General features: G+C 41.6%; 1 protein-coding gene and 1 long non-coding RNA gene across 3 annotated transcripts in view; one reads left to right on the top strand and one right to left on the bottom strand.

Annotated features, from left to right (window-relative positions):
- Positions 1-13,693, top strand: part of kif21b (kinesin family member 21B) — a 68,983-nt gene extending 55,290 nt beyond the window's left edge. The window contains exons 29-34 of one of the 2 annotated variants that reach the window (XM_061727694.1): positions 38-202; positions 802-919; positions 1,009-1,179; positions 5,724-5,923; positions 6,172-6,308; positions 8,622-13,693. In XM_061727694.1, coding sequence (XP_061583678.1) covers positions 38-202; positions 802-919; positions 1,009-1,179; positions 5,724-5,923; positions 6,172-6,271 — 754 coding nt within the window. In that variant the 3' untranslated portion in view covers positions 6,272-6,308; positions 8,622-13,693. The remainder of the gene's footprint in view (positions 1-37; positions 203-801; positions 920-1,008; positions 1,180-5,723; positions 5,924-6,171; positions 6,309-8,621) is intronic. The other variant, XM_061727695.1, reaches the window with a different exon arrangement.
- A 7,247-nt stretch (positions 13,694-20,940) lies between these two features.
- On the bottom strand, positions 20,941-23,404 carry LOC133449473 (uncharacterized). The gene is made up of 2 exons (XR_009783040.1): positions 23,330-23,404; positions 20,941-23,250 (listed from the first exon to the last, which is right to left on the bottom strand). It is a non-coding gene; the product is annotated as an uncharacterized LOC133449473 (long non-coding RNA).
- Positions 23,405-23,705: the final 301 nt, after the last annotated feature.

The raw sequence follows: 23,705 nt of genomic DNA, 5'->3' as shown, positions 1-23,705 counted from the left end.
CTTGTCTTGTGGTTCTGACCTCTCTTTACCCCGGCAGGTCATCGGGGCAGGTGGTTTCAGGAGACGCGTGCGCCGGCACAACCACCCGCACAATAACCTTCGCCCAGGGCGAGTGTCAGATCAACCAGATCGCTCTCAACCCGACAGGCTCCGTACTGTACGCCGCTGCTGGAAACATCGTCCGCATGTGGGACCTCAACAGGTGCGTTTGCTCAAACAGTAATCCATTCACTCATCTGCTTATTAAGTCCTTTTTGTATTCAAATATTCATTACCACTTTTACTGATTTGTGTAGTCTTCACGCTAGCGCATGGTTCATTCATGTGCTTGTTTGCATCTGACTGAAAGGGCTGAAGATGTTGTCGGTAGGCAGGGCAGGAACCCGGGGATTGTGATATGAAGCATGTCCAAGCGAGCGTTTTCCATGTAGAACCAGTTTCTGGCTTTTGAGGTGACACAGCGTCCTCCTCGCTTTTTCTGCTCCTGGAGAGAAACTATCAACAGATTGAACCAGACAGTTCACGCTGAGGGGCTTCAAACTATTTAATGATGCATAAGAATCCCCCCAGAAATGAGAAATGAATGTATTAAACATTTCTTCATCCTCTCTGCCTGTGGCATTACTGCGTCTCAGTGGTTGTAGTTCGTCTCAAGAGATGGAAAGTGATTTCATTTAGTGACAACAGGTTTTCTTGGAAATCTGATTCTTGGAAGTAATGAATTTCACAGACCTTTGCTTCACCTCCTGTTGTGTGTGTGCGTGTATGTGCGTGTGTGTGCGTGTCTGTTTATCTGGGAAGGATGCAAGCAATGGGGAAGCTGACAGGCCACATTGGCTCCGTCATGTGTCTGACAGTGGGACAGTCTCTGCTGGGCAAAGACCAAGTCATCACTGGCTCCAAAGATCATTATGTGAAGGTACAGTACCACACACTCTCATTAAATGTAAAAACGGCAATCACAAGGTGAGTAAAAAACTAATTTCCATCTTTCTATCCTATGGTCAGGTGTTTGATGTGGCAGAGGGAACTCTGGGTAACGTAGGGCCAGCTCATAACTTTGAGCCACCGCACTATGATGGCATTGAATGTTTGGCCGTCCAAGGAGACGTGCTGTTCAGCGGTTCCAGAGACAACGGCATCAAGAAGTGGGAGCTGGAGCAACAGGAGCTGACGCAGGTATGTGCGGTTAAACAGACGTGTCTGTTAAAATGGGTTTTAGAGACTTACAGTCCGGGGCAAATGTTGGTATCAGCTTATCCTTCTCTTGTTTTGGTGTGTTAGTGTCCTTGTTCTTTTTAAACAGCAGGGTTGTCCTGGCAACTCTTCCAAATGAACTGTACTTGTTCAGTCTTCTAATTGTGCTGTTTACAGTTTTGGACATTCAACATTTAACGTCCATGTGCAGGTCTGTAGGCAGACAGGTTGGCAGTGCCGGACATTGAGCGCTCGAGTTTTTTACTTTCTTTTGTGTGTGTGTGTGTGTGTGTGTGTGTGTTCCTCTGAACACTGTATGGTCTAACCTTAAGGTAAATATGCTGGACGCCCACTCCTGGGAAGATAGGCAGCTCCCTTGAATGCTTCCCACTTCATGGTAATCTTACTCACTATAGAAAGTTGAAATCCAGGTTTTTTAGAAATCATTTTATAACTCATGTCAAATTGATGTGCAGCAAACATTGCTCATGTCGTTCCCTCTTGGCGTTGTGTTAACACACACCTGAACGCTGTGAAACACACAACCTGCTAAATCTGCACACCTGGTCATCATCAATTAATAAAGTGCTGATGATCAGCAGCAACTGAGTGCCCTTTATGGAGCGATGACCAAGCACTTTCTTTTGCAGACATTATTGTTTTTCTTTTTTGCCTTTTTTTTTAACTATATAATGGCACATTTAAATATATACATATATGTAGATGTATATGTATATATGTGTGTTTGTATATATATATATTTTATTTTTTTGTCCATATGAGGTTGTATTTTTCTAATATAAAGACGAACTACAATCGGATGTTTTTTCATTATGTTTTAACACAAAAACAACGTTAAAAGGGGGGGTACTACCCGTAAGAGGAGCTGAAACAGTGTCTCCATATGATTCCTCCTCACATCCAGTATGAGGTCAGGAGTGTGGAGAAAATGGTTTCATATTCATGTGAATGCAAAGGTCTAAAACAGCTTCATGACACTGTGGCATGAGCCTTCAGGTCGCCAGCATCCGTCAGGGAGCAATCAATTCAAGATCTCTTGACCTTCACAACGTAGAGCAGCCACTTTTCTAAAGAGGTACTTTGGTAGACATCAGATTCTTCTCCTCAGTTTTGATATACTAAGAAAAAAAACAACTGCATCTGTTATGTTGTTGGTGAACAGGAAATTGCCCAGCAGTCATTTTGTTTCTGGGTTATTTGAGCCATATATTGAAAATGTCAAATGTTGTATTGTTTCAGCTTTTGGGGGGTGGCGGTGAAAATATGTTTTAATATGTTACAAAGTACTTATAATGAAGTACTGAATGTTTGTTTGTTTGCGAATGAGAGATGTGGAAACATTGTAGCCGCCTGAATGTCTCCATTGTCCTTCTGAACTCATTTGTTATTTTTTCAGATAAAGCCATGTAACCTGAGCAGTAACAGTAGAGTAGCTCATTGAGTTATGACGGTGATAAATCTGACGAACAAGACATAGGCTGATGCGAGCTGACGTGGTGAAATATGGTGTGAATTCCGTCAATCAAACTACGGAGCCGCTAGTTGCTGTTTTTTTTATTTGAGAAATGTCGTGCTCCAACAACAAATGGGATGAGCTGAACCCAGCGTCGGGCTGTGAATGGTGAAAAAAACCTACTAGCAGCCAGTTGAAGTGTTAGTGTGAACATTTCTCAAAGGTTACCTGAACAGGGGAAAAGGTGATTAAAATCCACACAGTTCAGAGGGATAACTAATCATTTTTTCAATAGCTGCCTGATTGGATTTGTCGATTTAAGGTCAAAGAGCTCAGTAGAATTGTAGTAGATTGTGTTTTTAATTAGCGTATTTCAGTCCAGGTCAGGCACACAACCCTGACCCTCCCCCACTCTGATGGAGAATGCATTTTACTCCTTTTCCAAAACCGATTCGACAACAACGACTGTGGAGCGCTGTGTTGTCATCTAAGCACTCAGCTGGTGGGCAGCTTCCTGCCACCTGAACGCTTCCTTCATGCTTTTTTTTTTTTTTTTTTAATCCAAAGTCCTTGCTCTGTGGAGCGTCTTCATGTGCAGTGTGGCAGGAAAGCCGTGTGCCAAAAGCAATATCCTTGCTAGAGCCCGTTTGCACCACAGGTACCAGTGGAGACGGTTACTGAGTGTGTGCACGCCTTTGTGTTGCACACTCTGATGCTGCGGTGTCTCCTGTGTATCCTCCGTTGCTGCATATGTTAATAATTCAGAATAAAACGGCTCGTGGGCGGATGTGACTTACTCATTTGCATGCACAGTACTTTCCAAACTTGTTTTGCATAGCTTCTATTTAGCCTTTGTTTACCTAACCAGACGAAGCCGGAACAAGGGACGTTTATTATTTTCTTTTTTCAAAGCGGGGATTTAATCACCTCTGTCTTTGCTGCGGACTGTGCCACATGACCCTCAACCTCATTTGTGAAAGCGCCCAACACGATCCATTTCCCAGCCTCTCTTAACTCAGTAGTCTCTGTCTAATTATGTAATGGGATCAAATTACAGCTAGGGGTATAATAGAATATATTACAAGTTGAGTCTGAAACTGTGTGAGCTGCTCTGCTCTGACCACTGCAATAAAATGCACACTTTGTAGTCTTTTTTTTTCCCTTGAGGGCCTTCAGAAGCAATATGCTTATAATTACCGTACACGGTAGTTCAGGGATCCCTCACCTGCATTATGGAGGCCTTGATATAGTTTCCAGAAATAGTTTAAGTGTGTGTGTTTGTGTGTGGTCTCCGGAGCACCAACGTGCTTATGCATCTGTGGTCAGTATGTTCTCCACACATTTTCATGCGTAAAGTTCTCCCCGATAGCATATAGAGATGTAACGTACACAGCTCTCCACGCACAGCTGCTATTGCATAATATTCTTACTTATAACGCTCTTATACACCAAATCTGCTTTCTTTCCAAACATATTGGCACAGTTTTTGAACCCTTGAGAATCAATCAATCATTTTGCTTTAACTCTTCCCAGGTGATGTATTCTAACTAATTGTGGTTATATATTTTCCATCTTGTCTGGTTCTTAGTTCTAGCTTCTGTTCACGTGTATCAGTTTCCCCCGAGGAACATTCATGACTCAAATCCGCTCCGTCGTTCATTCAAGGCTGCTTAATTGAGGGGCAGAGCAAAGTTGGGGTCATGTGAATAAGATTAATTTCGGGGTATTTTTTGGCTGTGCTTTGACGGGATATTGTTTGACCTAAAAGAAAGATTTAAAAAAAAAAATTTTCCCCTGAGGATATCACGGAGAAAGCAGCGAACTAAAGCCCACATACCTCTCTGGAGGTCTGAAAATGGGTGTGCGTTGATGTTCATCATCCACCTTGATTGAAACTAAACGTTTCTGCCAAGAAAAAGCTCTCAAAGAAAGCATTTGTCAGATTTGTAGGATAACGCTAGTGAAACTGCCATTTTTGCTTGAATCAAATATTATATGAATACTTGTATGATGCATAATATATTACAGTATATATAGAGAGAAACTGGTGGTTTTATAACAATGACATGGTTTGTTTCTGTGCCTGTGTTGCTTTGCTCAGAGCTGCATTAATGTGCAGACCAGTTGGCCGAGGTAAAAGGAATAATAGAACAACATTAAAACACAAGCTGTCAGAGTTATTAAAGTTTGATGAAGCCCTCCATAAAATTTAAATTGCTCTCCGCATGTTGGCTCTGGACTCTCGAAACAGAACAGCGGTTGATCTGATTATGTTTAACATCCCATCCCAGCAGTGATTGGTTACAGATGCACTTTTCTCCTTTCAAAACGGTTTCTTTAATTCGTATGAAAGTGTGCTTTAAATAACATGATATCCAGTAAGAAGCTTTATGTTGGACACTTTTGCATCTAACAGGAAAATGGAGCTAAAGTTAGACTGCAGAAATAATTGATACAGTCTTAAAATAACTTAAAATCTAGTAAAATAAAACAGGGTCTTAAAATGTATTTGTAGTCTACGTAAATGTCAGCAACATGCAGATTAGATAGGATTAGATAGGCGTGTAGAGTTAAGATTACCCTCTAATGATCCTCTGTAAGTACAATTATAACCATGGGCTCTATTGTTTTTAGCCTTTATTGGAAATTCCTTTTTTTTTGTTTTAAAGTCGAGCTACATGATGATGTGAATGGTAAATAGGACTTATTGGTGAGAAATTCTTTTTGAAGCCGTTGTAAAATGCAGAGCGCACAGACACACACGATCTAAGAATAACTGCGGCATTGAATCTAAAAACAGTCTCCAAGTGAGTCTCCATACTTGTACTTTTATGTTGCCTAGCAACAAAGTAGTGCAATTTTCATTCAAGGATTATGCTGGTATACTAAAGATAATTCACGCCTATTAAAAAACGAAACATTGAACATGCATGTTTATCTGCTGCTATTTAAACCCCCGCAGACACATGCAGGCGGACTATTTTCTTCATTTATGAAAGCACTCGCTTTCATATGTTTCATATGTTGATATGTTTCTACCTTGAATTCACAGCAAATCCCAAACGCCCACAAGGACTGGGTGTGCGCCCTGGCATATGTGCCTGGCAGACCCATGCTGCTGAGCGCCTGTCGGGGCGGCATGCTGAAGGTGTGGAACGTAGATAACTTCACACCCATCGGAGAGGTCAGAGGCCACGACAGCCCCATTAACGCCATCTGCACCAACTCCAGGCAAATCTTCACCGCTTCCAGGTAAAGTTCAAGAAAAAACCCTGCAGAGCTCAGTCAGCTAAACTCAGCCTACTTCCCTCTGCTTCCTCTCCTCTCCCTTCGCTTAATTTCATCACGACTCTAACCCTTTACTTCATGCTGTTGTTCAACCATCTTTTTGTGGACTAAATGTCTCCTCTTGATGGAAGTCTTAAACTCTGCCTTCCTCCCTCCACCTCTTCCTTCCTTTCCCTCCTCCGCTCCCCTCCGCCTGGTCGTGGTGACCCCAGTGACTGCAGGGTGAAGTTGTGGAACTATGTGCCGGGCTTGACCCCGTGTCTCCCTCGTCGGGTCCTGGCCATCAAGGGCCGAGCCACCAGCCTCCCATGACTGCCTGTCCTCTGCTCACCAACCCTCCTCTCCTCTGGTACTCTCTTCACCAATTTCCCCGTCCTTTCCTCGTGTTGTTTTATGTCTTTCATCATTTTCAACTTTACCTGGGTGGTCCCTGTCATCCCTTATGTCTCTTTGGGCTTCTAGTTCGTGGTCTTTTGTTTAGTATTTATTTTTCCTGCATTCCCTTGTCGCTATTTTTTTTATTTTTTTATTCTTTCATCCATTCTTTCTTTATTCTTTAAAATTCATCACGGTTACTTGTCACTACCACTATTAAGATGAACGGCCTCTCCTCAGACTGCACTGTTTAGCTCTGCTTTCCTGCCGCACATCATCAGTGAAACCACATGTTTTTTAGAGATTTTTTGGGATAAAGGGGATTTTAAAGATTAAATAAATTTGATAGTTTATTTCTGAGGTTTCAGTGGTGTAGCTTGTTTTTATTTATTTTTTAGACCTTTGGACTGAGTCTCAGAAATGGTTGCTTAACTGACATCGTACCTGGCGTGAACGCTATATTTTCATTATACAGATATCAGAATGGTGGCAGTTTTTTGTGATGTACTCAAGGAAGGAATCCATCACTGAGTTTTTCAAACATCCACTCAGCAGTTATTCTGAGCCTCCGAACACCAGACGAAGCACAACTCCGTTGAGCTGCATAAACAGAATAAAGTGCATCTGTCTTTTGTATGACTTGATGCTCTGTCGCACGCTGGCCCTGCAAGTAAAACTGTAGAAATGAAACTAAGTTGGAAGTAGAGCTGAGACAACTTTAAAAAAAAAAAAAAGACATTTTAAGTCAGGACTGAGAGAAGTTATTATGTCAGTCCAAGTGAAGAAATTCAAAAGATTTGCATGGAAACACTTTCTCCGTGTTGGAAAATACCACCATAAAATACGGTAACTCTTAAAAGAACTGCGTTGTACTAAAGTCTTGGAGTTGGTGTCAAACAGTTTCAGTTCAGATTTGGCATGCAGATGTTTATTGAAGGTAAGCAAAAGCAGTAACCTAACACTCTTTTGTTATAGATACTTTTATGTTTTAGCCTCGAGCTGGCTAACCATGCCAGTTGACTAGTTTGCATACTGCACTCACCTGTTGTGCATGCCACCTAAAAAGTAATCGTATGCTTTCAATTGACCTTGTCAGTTGCAGTTAATTTGTTTAGCACCAATTCCCAATAAGAGACATCTCAAGTCACTTGACAAAGAAAGAAAGCAAAATTTCATGCAGTGCAATTACATATAACCCATTTCAATGTAATTACATTTCAGTTAATTCCAATTTCTTGTAATTTACTTAAAATCCAAAGGAGGAAAAATTGGCAGTGTGAAAAACATCCAACTGTACGATTTCCCATCCTGAGCGAGCACAGGGTAACGGTGGAGTGAAACAATTCCTGTTCATGCGAAGATGTGTAACAGTACCAGCACCAGGTGGTACACTGGTCACTTGCACACCGGAGATGAGCGGCTCAGCTTCCAGATATTACTCCCATAATGCAAATTGGGCAGCTGACTGCATCATCTGTACTGTGTAGCATATCCAGGTGAAATGAGCCTTCACTGGTGGGGTTAAAGATTCTAGATTCTTTATTTGTCATTGTTCATATTTCATAACAACGAAATGACAGGTGCTTCATCGCAGATGCTGGTTGAATGTGGTTTTAAAAAACGGTCATCTTGATAGACGGCAGTGAATCATCGCCACGATCCGCCTCACTTTTCATCCGGCACTTTTACAAACTTCAAGCATCAACAGCTGAAAGACTGCTGCAGCAGTTTACCGTCGTGTGATTGAATCTTTCCCACCTAACCAGCACAAACTTGTCAGGCTGACGTCTGGACTGACGTCATAGCAGCAGATTTGAGCAAAATCTAACAATGCTGATAACGTAGTTCACAGAAGGAGGTTATAAGTATTAACAGTGAAGGCGTGTCTAAAATGTTACAGCAAAGCTACATTTTGTCTTTTCCATTAGAGAGTTATTTTTTGTCTTTTTTCTTGTTGGCTGGTCTCAGATCTCAGTCGGCATCCTCAGCAGACACGCCCCTCCCCCAGAGATCGCCGCTCATTTTTGCATGACTATGAAACTTTATTACAGATGCTCAGAGACGGGTTTAATCATTTATGTTTGGTTAATAGCATGTTTTACTGTGCTGTCCCCAACTGTGTGTGTGTGTGTGTTTCTGTAGTCCATGTTGAAATTCATTGTCTTTTTGTTGCGTCTGATGTGTTGGGTTTTGAAAAGCAGGACTGCATGATTGATGTTATTTTCTCTTTCAGCAGTTTTTTTTTTCCCCCCTTTGATCATCATCCTTCCTCTCTCTTCCTCTCTAGTGACAAGACGGTGAAGATCTGGCTGTCAAAGGTGTGGAGGAAGAGGTGAGAAACAAAGTGACTGCGGGATCCTTTGTCAGCCATTTTGCTGAAACTTCAGCCGCCAATCTGTGACCTGCTCACTTAAAGCGATGAGATGCGACGCCCGAGTCGCAGTTTCCAAGGCAATCAAGCTGCAGAAATTGTAGTCGAAGCTGAATCGTGTTGAGGGGGGGGAAAAAATCAAAAAAACAAAGGAAAGAAAAAACATAAAGAAATGCCTTTCAGATTTTTTTACTGCCAATTTTGAAAATGCCATTCAGACATGGTGCTACTTCAACAAAAGAAGAAAAAAAGAGAGACTGCATCTGACTAGAGAAAACAATTTCTCACCTGACATGAAAGCTACTGTAGCACCTGAAGCCTGGTATTAAATGAAAGTGTCCTTGTGTTCTTTCACCAAGGTTTTAGAAGGTGAGAGATCTGTTGGGTTTCTGCTCCTGCGTGAATGAGATCTGTCATCACTGCTGTTCTGACGTTCAACACATTAGATAATCATGTCATGTGTCAATTTGTGTAAAATATCTTTACACAAATTGGTTAGTATTTTTATTCTGTTTAAATGTATAGCAAAACTTTTATTTACAGGAGTTGCATTATTATTTTTATTGTTAATTTATTGTTTTCCCTACCTCACCTGTTTGGACTTTAGCTTGAGGCTGGCGGGAACATTTTCACGGGTCTCTGTGTGCAAACACTTGGTGCTTTTACGTTTTTGCGGCTGTTATTTAATGCCAGGCTCTTGGTGTGTCCTCTGCGGCCTTCCGGCTCTCGGGCCTTCTAGCTGCTCACCTCGCAGACGAAATCAAATGCCGTGTAGCGGCAGCTACAGCCGTCCCGGGGGACTCGACCGGAACGCATCATCTGCTCTGTAAAGTGCCAACTGCGGCTGAAATCAGAAACACCTGTGCAGATGTTGCTCATCACACAGTTGTGAGATCGGTACTGCTTTCAGGCCGGAGTGCCAGATCGTGGCTCACACCTGCCATCTACCCTTCAAGCGGGTGGTGCAGGAGCCATGCGGCTTTCCCTCTGCTCGCTTTCCTCTCCGCTCTGATGTTTAAGGTCAAGTGTTAGTCCGGCCAGCCTAACCGAGGCGTTTCGCCCTGTTCCCAGCTACTGAGCCTCCCTTGGAAGCCAGTTTAATTAGAGAGCGCAGCTCTAGCAGCTGCCTTTCATGCAAGATTACTTGAGTGGAAGTAGGTCATCACTGAGAGGGTTTCTTTTTTTTTATTAAAATCCCAATTTTTTTTTTCCACCCACTATTTTGCTGCTATACTTACAAGCAGGAACAAACTTCATGTCCCTGCACACTGATGTACAAATCTGTTTATGTGGCAGATTATGTGTGTGGGCAAGGCGCATATGTACTGTATAAGCAAATCTAAGATTTGACTGGATGTTTCAGTTATCCATCTCGTCTGATAGGTCCTGACATCTCTCACCGTCTTGATTTAGTGTTTCTTTAATGAAACAAATTCAGTGCTCCACTTTTGCCCACGCATGCGTGCACCTACAGGCAACATTGAGTCTTAAAAGTCAGTTTCAATTAGGTTTTCTTAGTTTTTCCTCATATGACACACGTGAATAGTAAAAATAGCTTTACATGATGAGCGACGAGCTGCATTTTTATGCTACCCGTCGCAAGATTGGCTTATTGTTCGATGAAAAGCCCCGTTAGTTCGGTTTTGTTCATCTCAGTAATATTGCTCCCCCTGTCGATATGAATAATAATTTGCTGATTTAATGCACTTTTCTTCATGAAAGACCCAGAGATGTACAGCATGTAATTGAATTAAATGTCTCTCGGATCCTAAAACAGCATTCGAAGGGATCTGGCAGAAGAAGGAAAAAAAAACCAACTTTGATGAAGCTTCCTCTAATCTCTGCTCTAATAAATGTCGCGCTGCTGTTTCATGTGTCCAACATGAGTCCGAAGCTGCTTAAACACGCCAAAAGCAATTTTGAAAGTTTTAGTGTTTTTACTTTTTTCCTTGGGAGGTCCTAAATGGCTGTTATGAATGCAAACGTGGATTTTGTTGACATGACGACACATTTTACGGAGTAGTATTTTGCTATGAGAAACTCAGGTAAAGGTTGGTGGGTAATTTCAGTCATACTTTAGTCAGAACTTGACCCTGTGAATTTAGATAGCTTTTTGAATCAACCAAATGCCTTGTTTGTGAGATTTTTCTTTCTTTTTTTTCCCTACTTGGCTAAAAATGGTACTGTTTGTGTTTTACCCCTTCCCCCTCTGTTTTTGTGAAATATTCATTTCTATGTACTATGCTTTATGTATTGCAAAAATGTAAACATTTCAAATGAGATCTGCCCAATCTGGCCAAAGCTGATAGGCCTAGCGACTCTTAAGAATATGTGCACTGATTTTTGGACCACGATTCCTTGTTTAAAGTCTTGGAACATCTGGAATCTGTATGATAATTTGCCTATAAAACTGGAGTCACTGGTATAAAATGTAATCTGTGGGGAAATGAACTCCCATAACATAATGGGATGTATGTTTTGGCTCCACTGGGGCCGTCATTGCATTTACTTGTGCCAATTATCCGAACCGACCCTGCTCACCAGTCCAGTGACGTTTCATGGTAATGTATAAACAGCCTTCATCTCCATTTTTCTAGCTTCTCCAGACTCGTACCTATGGTTAGCAAATCCTATGTAGTGACGTAGCTTTAGGCACCGTCCGTTGTGCCCCGTACTTGTACATTTGCTGAAGGACGTGTAACGCCAGTTGTGGCGCATCTTGAGCGGGCGAGTCATTCATCCATGTTTTGGGAATCTACTGACAAGAATTAACACCTGAATAGATCTGTAAAATCATAGGAAGGATGTGGTTGTTTCTGGACCTTGAAGCACAGTCAGTCAGTTAAACACACTTGATGTTTGTTTACCTGGAAGAGTTACTTTAACCACATAGAAGACCCAAATCATTTCCCGGTCTTGGATCAGCCCGATCCAAACTGAGTCCACTCCGAGACCTGTACTTGAGCATATGTACCCATTACTTGATGACCTGTAAATAGTTTTGTAATATCTATTTATAAATGTTACACAAGACATGTAGTTGAGGTCAGCTGACTTCTTTGTCGCTAGCTGGCCTCAATTTGATATCTGCAAGTAAGGATTTACATGCACTTTGGAAAACAGACGTGGCTGTGAACGTTGGAGGCGCCGCTGTTTTTCCAAATATAAATTTAAGCCATATTTTAGACTTAGTTTACAGAAAATAATCGTGAGCCTAAACGAGGCTTAAACTGCTGACATTGTATTGAACACAGCACATCTGTTTGAATCTACAGTAGGGTTAGAGATGAACAACGTCACTGTTCCTGCTGAAATGAGGTGTAAAATAGTTCAGACAAAAAAAAGACTGTCATCTGCTTTTTAAAGTCTAATTTTGTCGTAACTTGAGAATTAGAATGTTAACTTTTGGCAGAGCAGCATGGAAGTGTTTGTAGATGCTCAGGAGACTCCCACGATAAATGGTTCGTGCTCATCGGCTGCCTCTGAAACTGCCTTCTACGCCAGCAGCATATACTGATTTGACCGAAAATGTTTTCTGTATTATGTAGTATTGGGAAATAAATCAACATTCCCATATCACAAAATGCTTCTATGTAGTACTGATGAAGAAAAAAAAAATCTTTAATATAGATTGCCACAAGCGTGGGAATTATGGATGTTTATCCACTTCTTGCCCTTTTTTTTTTTTTTTTTTGTAAGTCCATAAACGAGGAGTAAACAGTAGTAACTGATGCTTGTTTGTAATGCGTAGTTGGCAGTTTCAAACACAGCTTATGTGTAAATGTTCAGCACTGGGGGTCCCTGCGGTAGTATGGAAGGAGAAAAAGAAGTGCTCAACAACAATACATACTACTGTGTGTGTGGAAACAGTGAATTTCCCATTTGCTAAGCCTCACCCCCCCGAGTTACGGCTGATAAAGACTTCATCTGTTCACAAAGCACATTAAGTTCATAACGACTGCAGTGCAAAAGCTGTGTATGAAATGTAGATGGTCTGTTGTTGCAGAAGCCAGAATCACTCTTGAAATAGGATAAAGCAGACACAGCCGTCCAAATGTCCTATAAATGAATTGTACAAGCCACTTCAGCGTCTCGAGAGTTTGTCTGTTTCACAAACCCTGCTTTGCTCAGTTGCATGGACTAAAGAAGGATTTGTCTTTCACCATCTGGTGTGTGGTTTAACAAATGGTTGATTACAATAAAAGACACAAAGTCATTCCGCCAATCAACAGATTCTGTGTTACCGACTCTAAAACTGAACATCTAATGACCTGTAAAAAAAAAACAAACCCCAACAACCCCTGAGTAGTCAGTATCTCAGCGTAAGCCTCATGCCTCAGCCGACAGGCTCGACTGCCTTATAAAAGCAGAAAGTGTATGCGGGACGTAGATAATCAGTCACCATAAGTCTTGACTCAGTAACAGACCAACTTTGAGGATTGTAGATTGTCCTTCAGTTCTGCTCAAGACCAGTCGGAGTCTGTTTCTTTTCTCATGATGGCAGAAAAGACTTCCAGTTTGCCTCGGGCTGCTGGCGACACGGTACTGCATTTAGATACGATCCTGAGGGCTCTTGATCAAGAGGGCACTTCACTGCTCTGCTGCTTGGCAGGGGAAATCTGTCACACTCCAACACACGCCGTCTCTGCAGCTGCTCCAGTAGATTTTCTCAAGGTGCATGTTGTATTGTTAACGCAACATGCAACAATGTCTGTGAAATATGAATTTTGAGACACAAATGCAGGGTCAAAGGTCATTTGTGCCTTTTATTGCACAGACTACTCCCTCTTGTGAATATGTGTACAGTTTTTGTTTTTTTTATATCTGCATGTACTCAAGCCATGTAAAATGATTCAGCTGAAGGAAAAAAAAACAGGAAAAAAGAAATGGAAAAAAATGTAAATGAATATTTAATGAAGGATCCATTGTTCCCTCAAGGAAATAAATCAGTCCAAAACAACTGCTTTTGGGTCTTATGGTTTAATGATTTTGGTAGTGTCATTTTCTTGCCTGGGAATTAATAAATATACACTTTTATTTCTACGATATTTGACATTTTCTGAAGTGAAGTTAGCAAATGAGCTCCATATAAAAGCAAAGTGTAGGGAAAAAAATAAAATCAATATTCGACCAAACACAAAAATCAGATGCTTTTATTTTCAGAAGATACTTGATTGCCAGACTGATTGGGTTATTGCATTTACCCATCTGTATATTGCAACACTAACTTACTAACCATATTTAGGTCAAAGCAACTGACAAAGAAAACTATCCTTCACCGTATCATTCATAAACAGAAACAGACAAACCCGCTTTAAAAGATGACATGCAGGCTAAAGGGAGTGTTTTTCATTTTGATGCATTTCCTTTTGCTTCAGGGATCGAAACACAGACTCAGAACTCATAAATCCTTGTTTCCCTTGCAAAATCTGATCATTAACTCGTGTTGGGCTGCGCCTGTCTCAGCCGCGATGGGAGATACAAGCACTGTGATGTACGACGGCCATTAACGCCTCAGAGGAGGCGAAACCCAGTGAAGACGCCAGTCACAAACAAACATTCATATACAAACCCTGTCACAATCCAGCTGTTTGCGCTCCATCTGCCTTCTCCTCACAGCTTCCTCTAAAAGTTTCCTCTTGATGCTTCTGTCTCTTTTGACACACAGTGTTTCAGTCATCTGATTTACATTTCCTGACCCATCAATCCTTGTCACACCATATGAATCATTTTACAACTTTAAAAATCTCAAATCATTACATATGATACTTTTCATTATAATAAGTGCAATAAAACTGATTGAACCCTTTGTTGTGGTAAATGTTTGAGGGATTTTGATGTCTTTGCACTGTTGACAAAATCTCTTTGAAAGCTGGATTGTACTTAACTAAATGTCCTGTAGATCTGTTTACAGCAGAACTGATGCTAAACTACCAACAATCACATCCACTTCATTATATACCAACTTTAATTTCTCTTAGACAATGTTACCATGGTAACATTGAGACTTGGTGTCTAAGAGGAGCTTCACATAATCATCTGCGTGGCTTTGCAGCTATACATGACACAGTTGGGTGAAGTTTACGTTGAAAGATCTCTGGTGGCTGGCGGGAACAGCCTTGCTTCAGCCTTTTAGTTGGTGGCTACTTTTCATCATCAGAGTACTATACCGGTTCAAAGTCTGCGACTTCACATTACTACAGTTGCTATGTAAGGGGGTGCAGTTTTCAGATGTCTTCATGAACGAACGCAGCTCTTCGAAATTCAGTTTTGCAATAATAAAACATTTTATGTACATGGCACTTTACATTTGTTGGCTACAAAAAATGATATAAAAATAATTCTCAAATAGTGGAAGCAGTTATTGAAAGGAATTCTGAAATAGAAATGTTTTAAACTGCCTCATAGGCCGCGTTCAGACTGCAGGCAAATCAGATATATATCTGATTCCTTCTCATATCCGATTTTCAGGGCTGACTGTCCACACTGTTTTTAGCAAGTGTCCATATCGGATCTGGCTCTGTTCAGACTGCGCCACATCACTGACTGATCCGACGGGTTGCCGCAGCAACGACGTCGGAGCGGAGGCGTCACCCAGCGCGTGTATTGTGTGAAGTCATGTATTTCTTTTATATATATAAAAAATCCCAAAATATCTGTACCGTTTCTGATTGGGTCGGCACTGCGCATCATTTTTAGACATAAAAATGAACGCATACCGCAAAAGTTGTGTCTCGACGGAGGGACCCGGCGTCCCAGCAAAATGAGAAACAGAGAAAGGTGTTCAGAACAAAACCACCAGCAAACTAACAAACCAACCAACAAAGCTCAGAGTTAACAAAACGAACCAGCAATTAATAACTGGCAGCCCCGCTCCATAACCTCTCCTCCTAGGAGGAGAGGGGCTGACGGGCTGCAGGTTCAGGCTCACAGCGCGACTGAAGGCTGATTTATGGTTCCGCGTTACACCTACGCAGAGCCTACGGCGAAGGGTACGCGGCGACCCGCACCTACGTGGAAATGCGGTGGAAATGCGAAGATGGGTGCATGCGCATGCGGCGACCAGCAGCAGTGGTAGTGCGTCATGTTTGTTTGTTTGAGTTAATGTTAGTTGCAAGTTTGTGTAGTGTGTTTTCATCTTTTTTAACCCGAACTCCACATCAGCTTGCCAAGCGTGTCAGAATTCAGTGACAATGGATATGTCCGTGATTTTCTTCCTGGCGGTGTTGGCGTCTGCATGGTGCCCACTGCTCATGGCACTTGAACCTCATCTGACGATCACGTACTCCAGAGACCGTCTGCTCAACTACAACAACCTCGCCAACAGCTGACCGCCAGCAGACCTGATCTTCCCTGACTTGGAGGAGCTTGTCAACCAGCCCGAGAAGGCGACTACTCTAGATCTCCATCGCGTGAGGCGGCATCACCTGTCTCGCATCCCCCTGCCTTCCATCATACTATCAAACGCTCGATCCCTCCGTAACAAGACGTACGAGCTGCAGGCTCTTGTCCGCCACCACCACGAGCTCAAAGAGGCTTGCATCCTTGCCTTCTCGGAGACATGGTTCGGGGAGAAGGACGCCAACGGTGACTTGGCCATAGACGGGTTTGGGGTCCGTACCGACAGAGCGGCTGTAACAACAGGGAAGTCATGCGGAGGCGGGGTATGTTTGTACGTTAATGAGCGCTGGTGAAAAAATGTGATTGTGAGAGAGAGACTATGTACAAAGGATGCGCCCTGTGTATCTTCCACGTGAGTTTCCTCAGATTTTTGTGACTGTTGCCTATCCATCCTAAGGCTAATGAGGGAAATGCATCAGAGTTCACCTATCAAACTGTACAAAAACTCCAGTCTATATCACCAGACGCTCCTAATCTGATTTTAGGTGATTTTAACCACTGCTCACTTGAAAAAACCCTCAGACATTTTGATCAATATGTGTCCTGCGCCACAAGGAAAGACAGGATCTTGGACTGTGTTATGGGTCCATTAAAAAGGCCTATAAATCAATCTCTCTCCCTCCGCTGGGGTCAGCTGACCATAATTGTGTGCACTTGATACCATCTTATCGGACATGTTTCCAGAGGGGGAAAGTAACAACTAAAAACATCAAAGTGTGGTCAGAGGAGGCCATAATGACTCTTCAGGGCTGTCTGGATTGTACAGAGTGGGAGCAGTTCATTGAATCCTCTGGTGACATTCACAAACTCACCAATGTGGTCAGCTGTTAGGTTACTTAGGTGAGGACACTGTTATTCCTGTAAAAACTGTTAAATCTTACCCAAACAGTAAACCCTGGGTAAGTAGACACCTTAAAGCGCTTTTAAACAAAAAGAAACAGGCTTTTAAACTGGGAAACCAAACTGAATTAAGGTCTGTACAAAAGGATATCAAACAGGACAAACTGAGCAAGAACAATCTGGGCTCTGCATGGGATTGCATTAAGACTATGGTTGGGTTGTCTGATAATGCTAAGAAAATCTTATCATTAGATGGGTTTACTTCAGATTTATTTACTTTGGCGCAGGAGCTCAACAAATTTTATTCAAGGTTTGATGTGCATGATTTTAACAATGAAACAACTACACTGAAAAACACTCTTTTGGAGTCAAGTCATCTGGATGCGCCTGCCTTTGATGTGCATACAGTTGTTAAAACTTTTAAACACTGTAAAACCAGAACAAGTGTTGGCCCGGACAACATCAGCGGTCGAATGCTCTCTAATTGCGCAAATTAGGTTGTATTTTTACATGTATTTTTAATCCGTCTCTTTTCCAGCAGAAGGTTCCTAACTTGTGGAAACTGGCTACCATACTTCCTGCTCCTAAATCTAAACACCCTAAATCTTTAAACGACTTCAGGCCTATAGCTTTAAACTCTTTAGTTATGAAGTCATTTGAAAAACTGGTTAAAGCCGAACTTCTGAACAAGACTGAACATTTGCTTGACCCAATGCAGTTTGCCTATAGGACCAGTAGTGGGGTCCAAGATGCCACCCTAACTCTGCTTAATTACATATATAAGCACCTCGAGGTCTCTAACAACCATGTCAGACTGCTGTACATCCACTTCTCATCCGCCTTCAATACTATTCAGCCTCATCTGTTGATTCAGAGACTAATTGACAACTTTAGTCTTGATGGTAGCATTGTTGGCTGGATTTTGGATTTCCTGACGTGCAGAACTCAGAGTGAGAGTAAATGGACAACTTTCTGACCTATCTTTAACATCTACTGGCTCACCACAAGGATGTGTCCTTTCTCCTCCGCTGTACATATTATACACTAACAACTGCTGTAGCACATTTTTAAACCGTCATATATTGAAGTTTGCAGATGATACCGTCATTGTGAGTCTGTTGAACAGCACTGAAAACTCCCATGGCCCTGTGGTTGATTACTTTCTTAAGTGGTGCCAGGGTTCTTTTTTTTTATCTCTTAATGTATCAAAGACAAAGGACATGTGTATTGAGTTTAGGCGTTCTCACCCTCTGCGGATAGGACAGTGATTGACGGACAAGATGTAGAAATTGTAGAGTCCCATAAGTATCCAGGAACTATAATAGACAATAAGCTGACATTTGCGAGTAACACCAACTTAATTTACAAGAAAGGTCAGCAGCGTCTGTACTGTCTTAGAAAACTGTCCAAATTCCATGTTGATTCATCCTTGATGTCCATGTTCTATCGTTCTTTCATTGAGTCTGTATTCATTTGTTGGTTTTCATCACTTAGGGTAAAGCAGAAAACTGTTCTTACCAATGTGGTTAATGTCCGTAGTAAAATAATTGGCTCTGCTCAGGGGACTTTACAGGACCTGTATAACAAACAGCTGTATAGGAAAGCAAAAACTATCCTATCGGACTGTTCCCATCCTCTACACCAAGAGTTTCAGTTTCTCCCATCGGGTACATTGCTCAGACTTCCACTTGTCAAAACTAACAGATATAAACATTCTTTTGTACCTTCTGCCATCTCCCTTCTCAATTCCATGAGGAAAAGGTAGCTGTTGTGGTGCTTAGATTTTTAGATTTAAACTCGTTTACTATGTGTATATATTGTTGCAAAATTAATTGCCCCCATTGGGGAAAAAATAAATTAAATTAATTGATTGATTGATTGAAGTCAATGAAGATTGGGGAGAATTGGTGCAATGTGCTGTGTTTTCCACACCCTCATCAGGATCCGTGCAGCACAGTTCTGGATGTATTGGAGCCCTGGAGACTCCTGCCAGGAATCCCAGTGAGGAGTGTGTAATCTGGCCTGGAGGAGACAAAGGCATGAACCAGCTTTTCAGCATCAGGGAGGGAGAGGAATGGGCATCATTTGGTTTCACAAATGAGTTAAATATGTCTATCAAAAGATAGGTGGGGGTCAAATCTGAACCCCAGGCTGGTCACAGAGGATGTGAGGGAAATGTTGCAGCCAGAAAATAAGATAGCAAGGAGGGGGGAGGATCCAAGTTGGTATGGGGTTCCAGCAAGGATTGCTTCAGTTTTTTGAGATGTTAAACTGAAGAAAGCTGTCATCCATCCATGCCCTTGTCTCCTACAGACAGGCAGTGAGTGGCTTGTGCAGCTGTGGGAGGCATGTGCTCCAATTCCACATAGAGCTGGGTATCATCAGCATACCAATGAAACCAGATTCCACACTTGCTGATAATGTGGCACAGGGGGAGCATATACTGTAGATGGTAAAACAATGTTGTGGTTGATTTTTCAAAGGTAGTGGTAATTTGAACATTTACTTCAATATTTTTGGAGATGAGTGAGCTCACTAGTTAAACTGTAACATCATGCAGCAACCTACGCTGCAATTAGCATCCTTCAATCCAATACAGTTCATCCATTCCAGCCATTCCTGTCTTATACCGTACATCAGAGCCGCCGCAAGGGGTGTGCGAACCGTGCGACCGCACGGGGCCTCGCGCCCCAAGGGGCCTCGCGCTATGGGCCGTTTTTGAAAAAAAAAAAAAAAAAAAAAAAAAAAATCCTGTTTTCTTTTTTCGTTTTTTCCCTTATAAATATCAACAGTCACATTCCATTACAGACCTAAATGTGTACTAGTCTGTGCATATCAATAAAATATATGTGCAAATTGCAATGATGCGCGTGTCTGTTGTTCAATACAACTGATCAGACCAAGCGCAGACACAAGCTGCTCTGATCCAGACGGGTGGAGTTGGAACAGACTGTCACACAATGTCGAGAGAACGAGACAGATTCAGGAAATTTCCATCAGGGGATGAAAAAAGAAAAAAACTAAAGAAAATGGAAGAGTTTAATGCCTCTCTGAAAGGCTCGTTTGATAAATTTGTTAGAAAAATCACCAATCCGACCGGGTCTCAAGCAGCCGTGGGGCCCCCCGTCGAGGCAAGTCAAATGATGATGAGGCAGGGGAAGGTATCCAGTATTTTGCTAATTGGAGAGTTAAAATTGCGCATATAGACACCCGATCCGACCCAAAAAACCCAAAAGTTTTGCGGGCCCCCCCCCAAGCCATTCCGCACAGGGCCTCACAAATCTCCCAGACGGCTCTGACGTACATACAGAACATATTTCTTTAAAAAAAATCGTTTTTTCTTCTTTATATTGATAATTATATTTTTATTCTTTAAGATTTGCACATTGTGTTTTTTTTTGTTTAGCTGCTGCCTTTGAGGATGACAATTTCGAACCTGTATTGTGTTGCACATGTCAGAATTGACAATAAAGTTGACTTGACTTGACTTGACTTCTCCCGTGTTCACATTTCATAAGGGAAAGAAAAGCCCCTTTAAGAGACAAACACTTGAAGTCTGAATGCATGGCATTATGAAGTTGTTCTTTCGCTGTCCTCGAAAGATCAATTGTTTCTCAGATATTCACAGCAAGATGTTGCACAACCAGTGAACATGGTCTCACACTCAGCCAAACAGCAGTTTAATCCTAGTTTACACTCTTTGAATCCAGGTTTACACAAACCACATACTATCTGTAGTGCAGGCTTTAACTATATCAGTGTAAGACATAAATGTTTGTGAATAATTTGAAAAAGTGCTTAATTATTCTTAAAGAATTACTTGATTTTTTTTTCAGGGGGGCTTTTTGTAGACGGTGCTCATGATTGCATAATGTCTTAAGTATTTTATCATTTTGTCATGTTTGTGCCAGATCCACAAGTTATATTGAGTGGAAGGGACTTAAGGACTTAACTATTAATGTAGACACATGGATAATAAATGTTGTGCCAAGAATTGAAGGCAATTAACTCCTTTAATTATTTCCCACCAAAATGAATACAGTCCACAATCGGATGACATCAAATTAGATCAGAATGCAGTTCCAATTTTGAGATAGAAAAAGGTTAGGAGTATCTTCTTACTGAGGGAAAAACAATGAAGATCAAGATTATTAGCGCTCAAGTAACTATTGATAATTTCCCCCCAAATACTGATGAACGATCGCATCATTTATAAAACTTCACATGGTGCAATGCTCCTTAGTGCGAAGGCTCCAGTTTGCTTTAGTTTCAAATAGATATTGAAGTTTTCTTTATACAAAATGTAGTGAAAATAGAGGTGGTCAGAGTTATTAGTCCTCAAGGGATTTTTGGCTTCAAACCAAACCTGAGCAATCCATCAGCATTTGAACCTTATTTAAAGAACTACAAGGGCAAGGCTTGTGTCTGATATTTGAGAGAGACTCCACTCACATTTTTATAAAGAAGACATATTGGGAGGCTAAAGAAAAGTAAATAACTCAGTCTGAAACTGAGACGGGGTCATAATGGACACTTGTGGAGGGGGAGGGCTATACTGTCCCATCGTTGCTGAACACAAGCTGATATTTTCCAGAGTCATGGCTGATCAATGTATGTCAGAATGAGCTTCCTGATTGTCTGACTTGAGTGATCCACTGAAAGATGTTGACAATGTTTGCTGCTTTGCACTATATTTATTTGGATATTTGTATGTTGCTCTCCATGGTTCTGTCTAATCTTCATTGTGTCTGTTGCATCCAAAAACAAACTACTAACTTCAGTTTAAAAACCCTAAAGTACTAATGACATAGCATTAGGATTTCTTCAGATTTGATATTATTAAACCATTCTACAGTATTTACAGCTGCGTGAATGCGTGACACACAAACAACTTCCAGGTGTTTCGGCCCTATGGGGGAACTGTGGATGATTTCTGGATCCAATTTTGATTTCATGAACATGTACCACTGATAAAGTATGCTTGTGATGGCATAATAACTCAAGTTCCTCTTTATAAAAGGACTATACATTTTTGATAAACAAATATCAACCCTTCACCTGTTTTACTGCTGCTGTCTGTGCACAGGAGCTGCATGTATTCTGCACACATGAAGCTCCATCACGTGTAGGGGCAGCCACATATCTGAGCATTTTCATGTCTTAAATATTATTGTTATCGGGTGAAGCAGGGTCTGATGGAGAACAACACAAGTATCCTTGCGTAAAAATGAAAATAATTAATCAAATGCAACTGATTAAAGATAATCAGCAAGTACATAAAAGTAGAAGTTTTCGAAGTTTGCTGGTCTGGAGGCGATTTGCTAACACAATGTGAAGTAGGAGAGTCATCAGTAATGGTTTTGGGGAAACAATCATTGGCGCCTTATCAAACTGGGAATTGCTTTGAGGTTATTTCCAAATAAATCTGGAGCCCATCATTGTACACTGAGAGAGTTTATTCAAAAACATGCAGGACGGCTGCCAGCCTTCCCAGAGGTAGATGTCCCAAAGTGAGAACGCCTGATGCCCAGAGAAATAAAAAATAAATAATCCAAATCTGAGAGCTGAAGTTTAGGCTGTACAAGCCAGAGTCCGGATGCTGAATGTTTTATGCTTATTGCAGTACAATTAGATGACACACTGAACACGTAAGGCTTTTTTAAAGGATTGCCAGGAGAAATCTTTTCAGTAAAAAGAGTGCAGCAGCACACTTTAAGTCTTATAATTTGCATCTGTTTGCAAAGTTCCATCTGCATCTTAAGTGTACTCTGTAATGAGCAATGTCCTTTGGACAGAAGATGACTAAATGTAGCTGCTCCACCATTATGCACAATATGTTGTTTGGGAGAAAACAGTGTATGTCAGCACAGAAGAAAGTGTGACCATGGGACATGAATTATTTCAACTGTGGATGACACAAGTGTAATCACAAAAACACATTATTTATTCAGTCCCTCCCCCTTTTGGGCCCATTGTCTCATCACGATACAGCAAGTCCCCTGCTCTCATTTCGTCTTCTTTGAAGCCTTTTTCTTTTCCGGTTGGTTTGTCTCTCTCCATGGCAGGAAATTGTAGGAAACCAAAGCGGTGATGAGGTAAGTAGCCATGCCGGTGTATCCTCCAATCACCAGACACAGCGGCTGTGCCAACACGAACAGACAGAACACGTTCATCGACGCACCGTCGTGCAGCTCCACTCGATCGTCCTGCGAAGCCTTCATCACTCCAAAGAAATACATCAGTGCCACCGCGGGGTAAAAAGCCAGCTCCACCATGATCAAGGTAATCCCTCGCACTGGAATACCTTTGGAGTTAAGTTGTACACGTTGGAAAGCAGTATATGAAATCCACTGGAATAAACAGTTGTTCAGATGCACACTCACCCAGATCCAATATACACTCCCAGACTGAAACGTCTCTGCAGTGTGAAGGTAGATGTGACATGAAACAGAATCAGACCTTTGATCCTGCATTGTAAATGCGCCGTCAAACATTATCCACCCACTGCGCTCCTTATCAGGACATTTGATAGTTGTTACAATCACCACGACGACTGGTGGGTTTCTTTGAGTAAAGCCTTCCTTTAAATTCTCAACCTGACAAAACCAGTTACGCTTTTCTTTCATGTTTTTTCTGTAAAAGGATCAAATGGCGTTCTTCAACAGCATTTACGTGAGAGGTCTTCATTCATCTGTACATGGCATGTTGCGTGTCTTTATAGATATTCAGTCTTATACTGTAGGCAAATAAATGATGTAA

Source organism: Cololabis saira, chromosome 8 (assembly GCF_033807715.1).
Source record: "Cololabis saira isolate AMF1-May2022 chromosome 8, fColSai1.1, whole genome shotgun sequence".
Classification (NCBI taxonomy): domain Eukaryota; kingdom Metazoa; phylum Chordata; class Actinopteri; order Beloniformes; family Belonidae; genus Cololabis; species Cololabis saira.
Note: the sequence above shows the minus strand (reverse complement) of the source record. Positions and strands in the feature narration are given on the sequence as shown.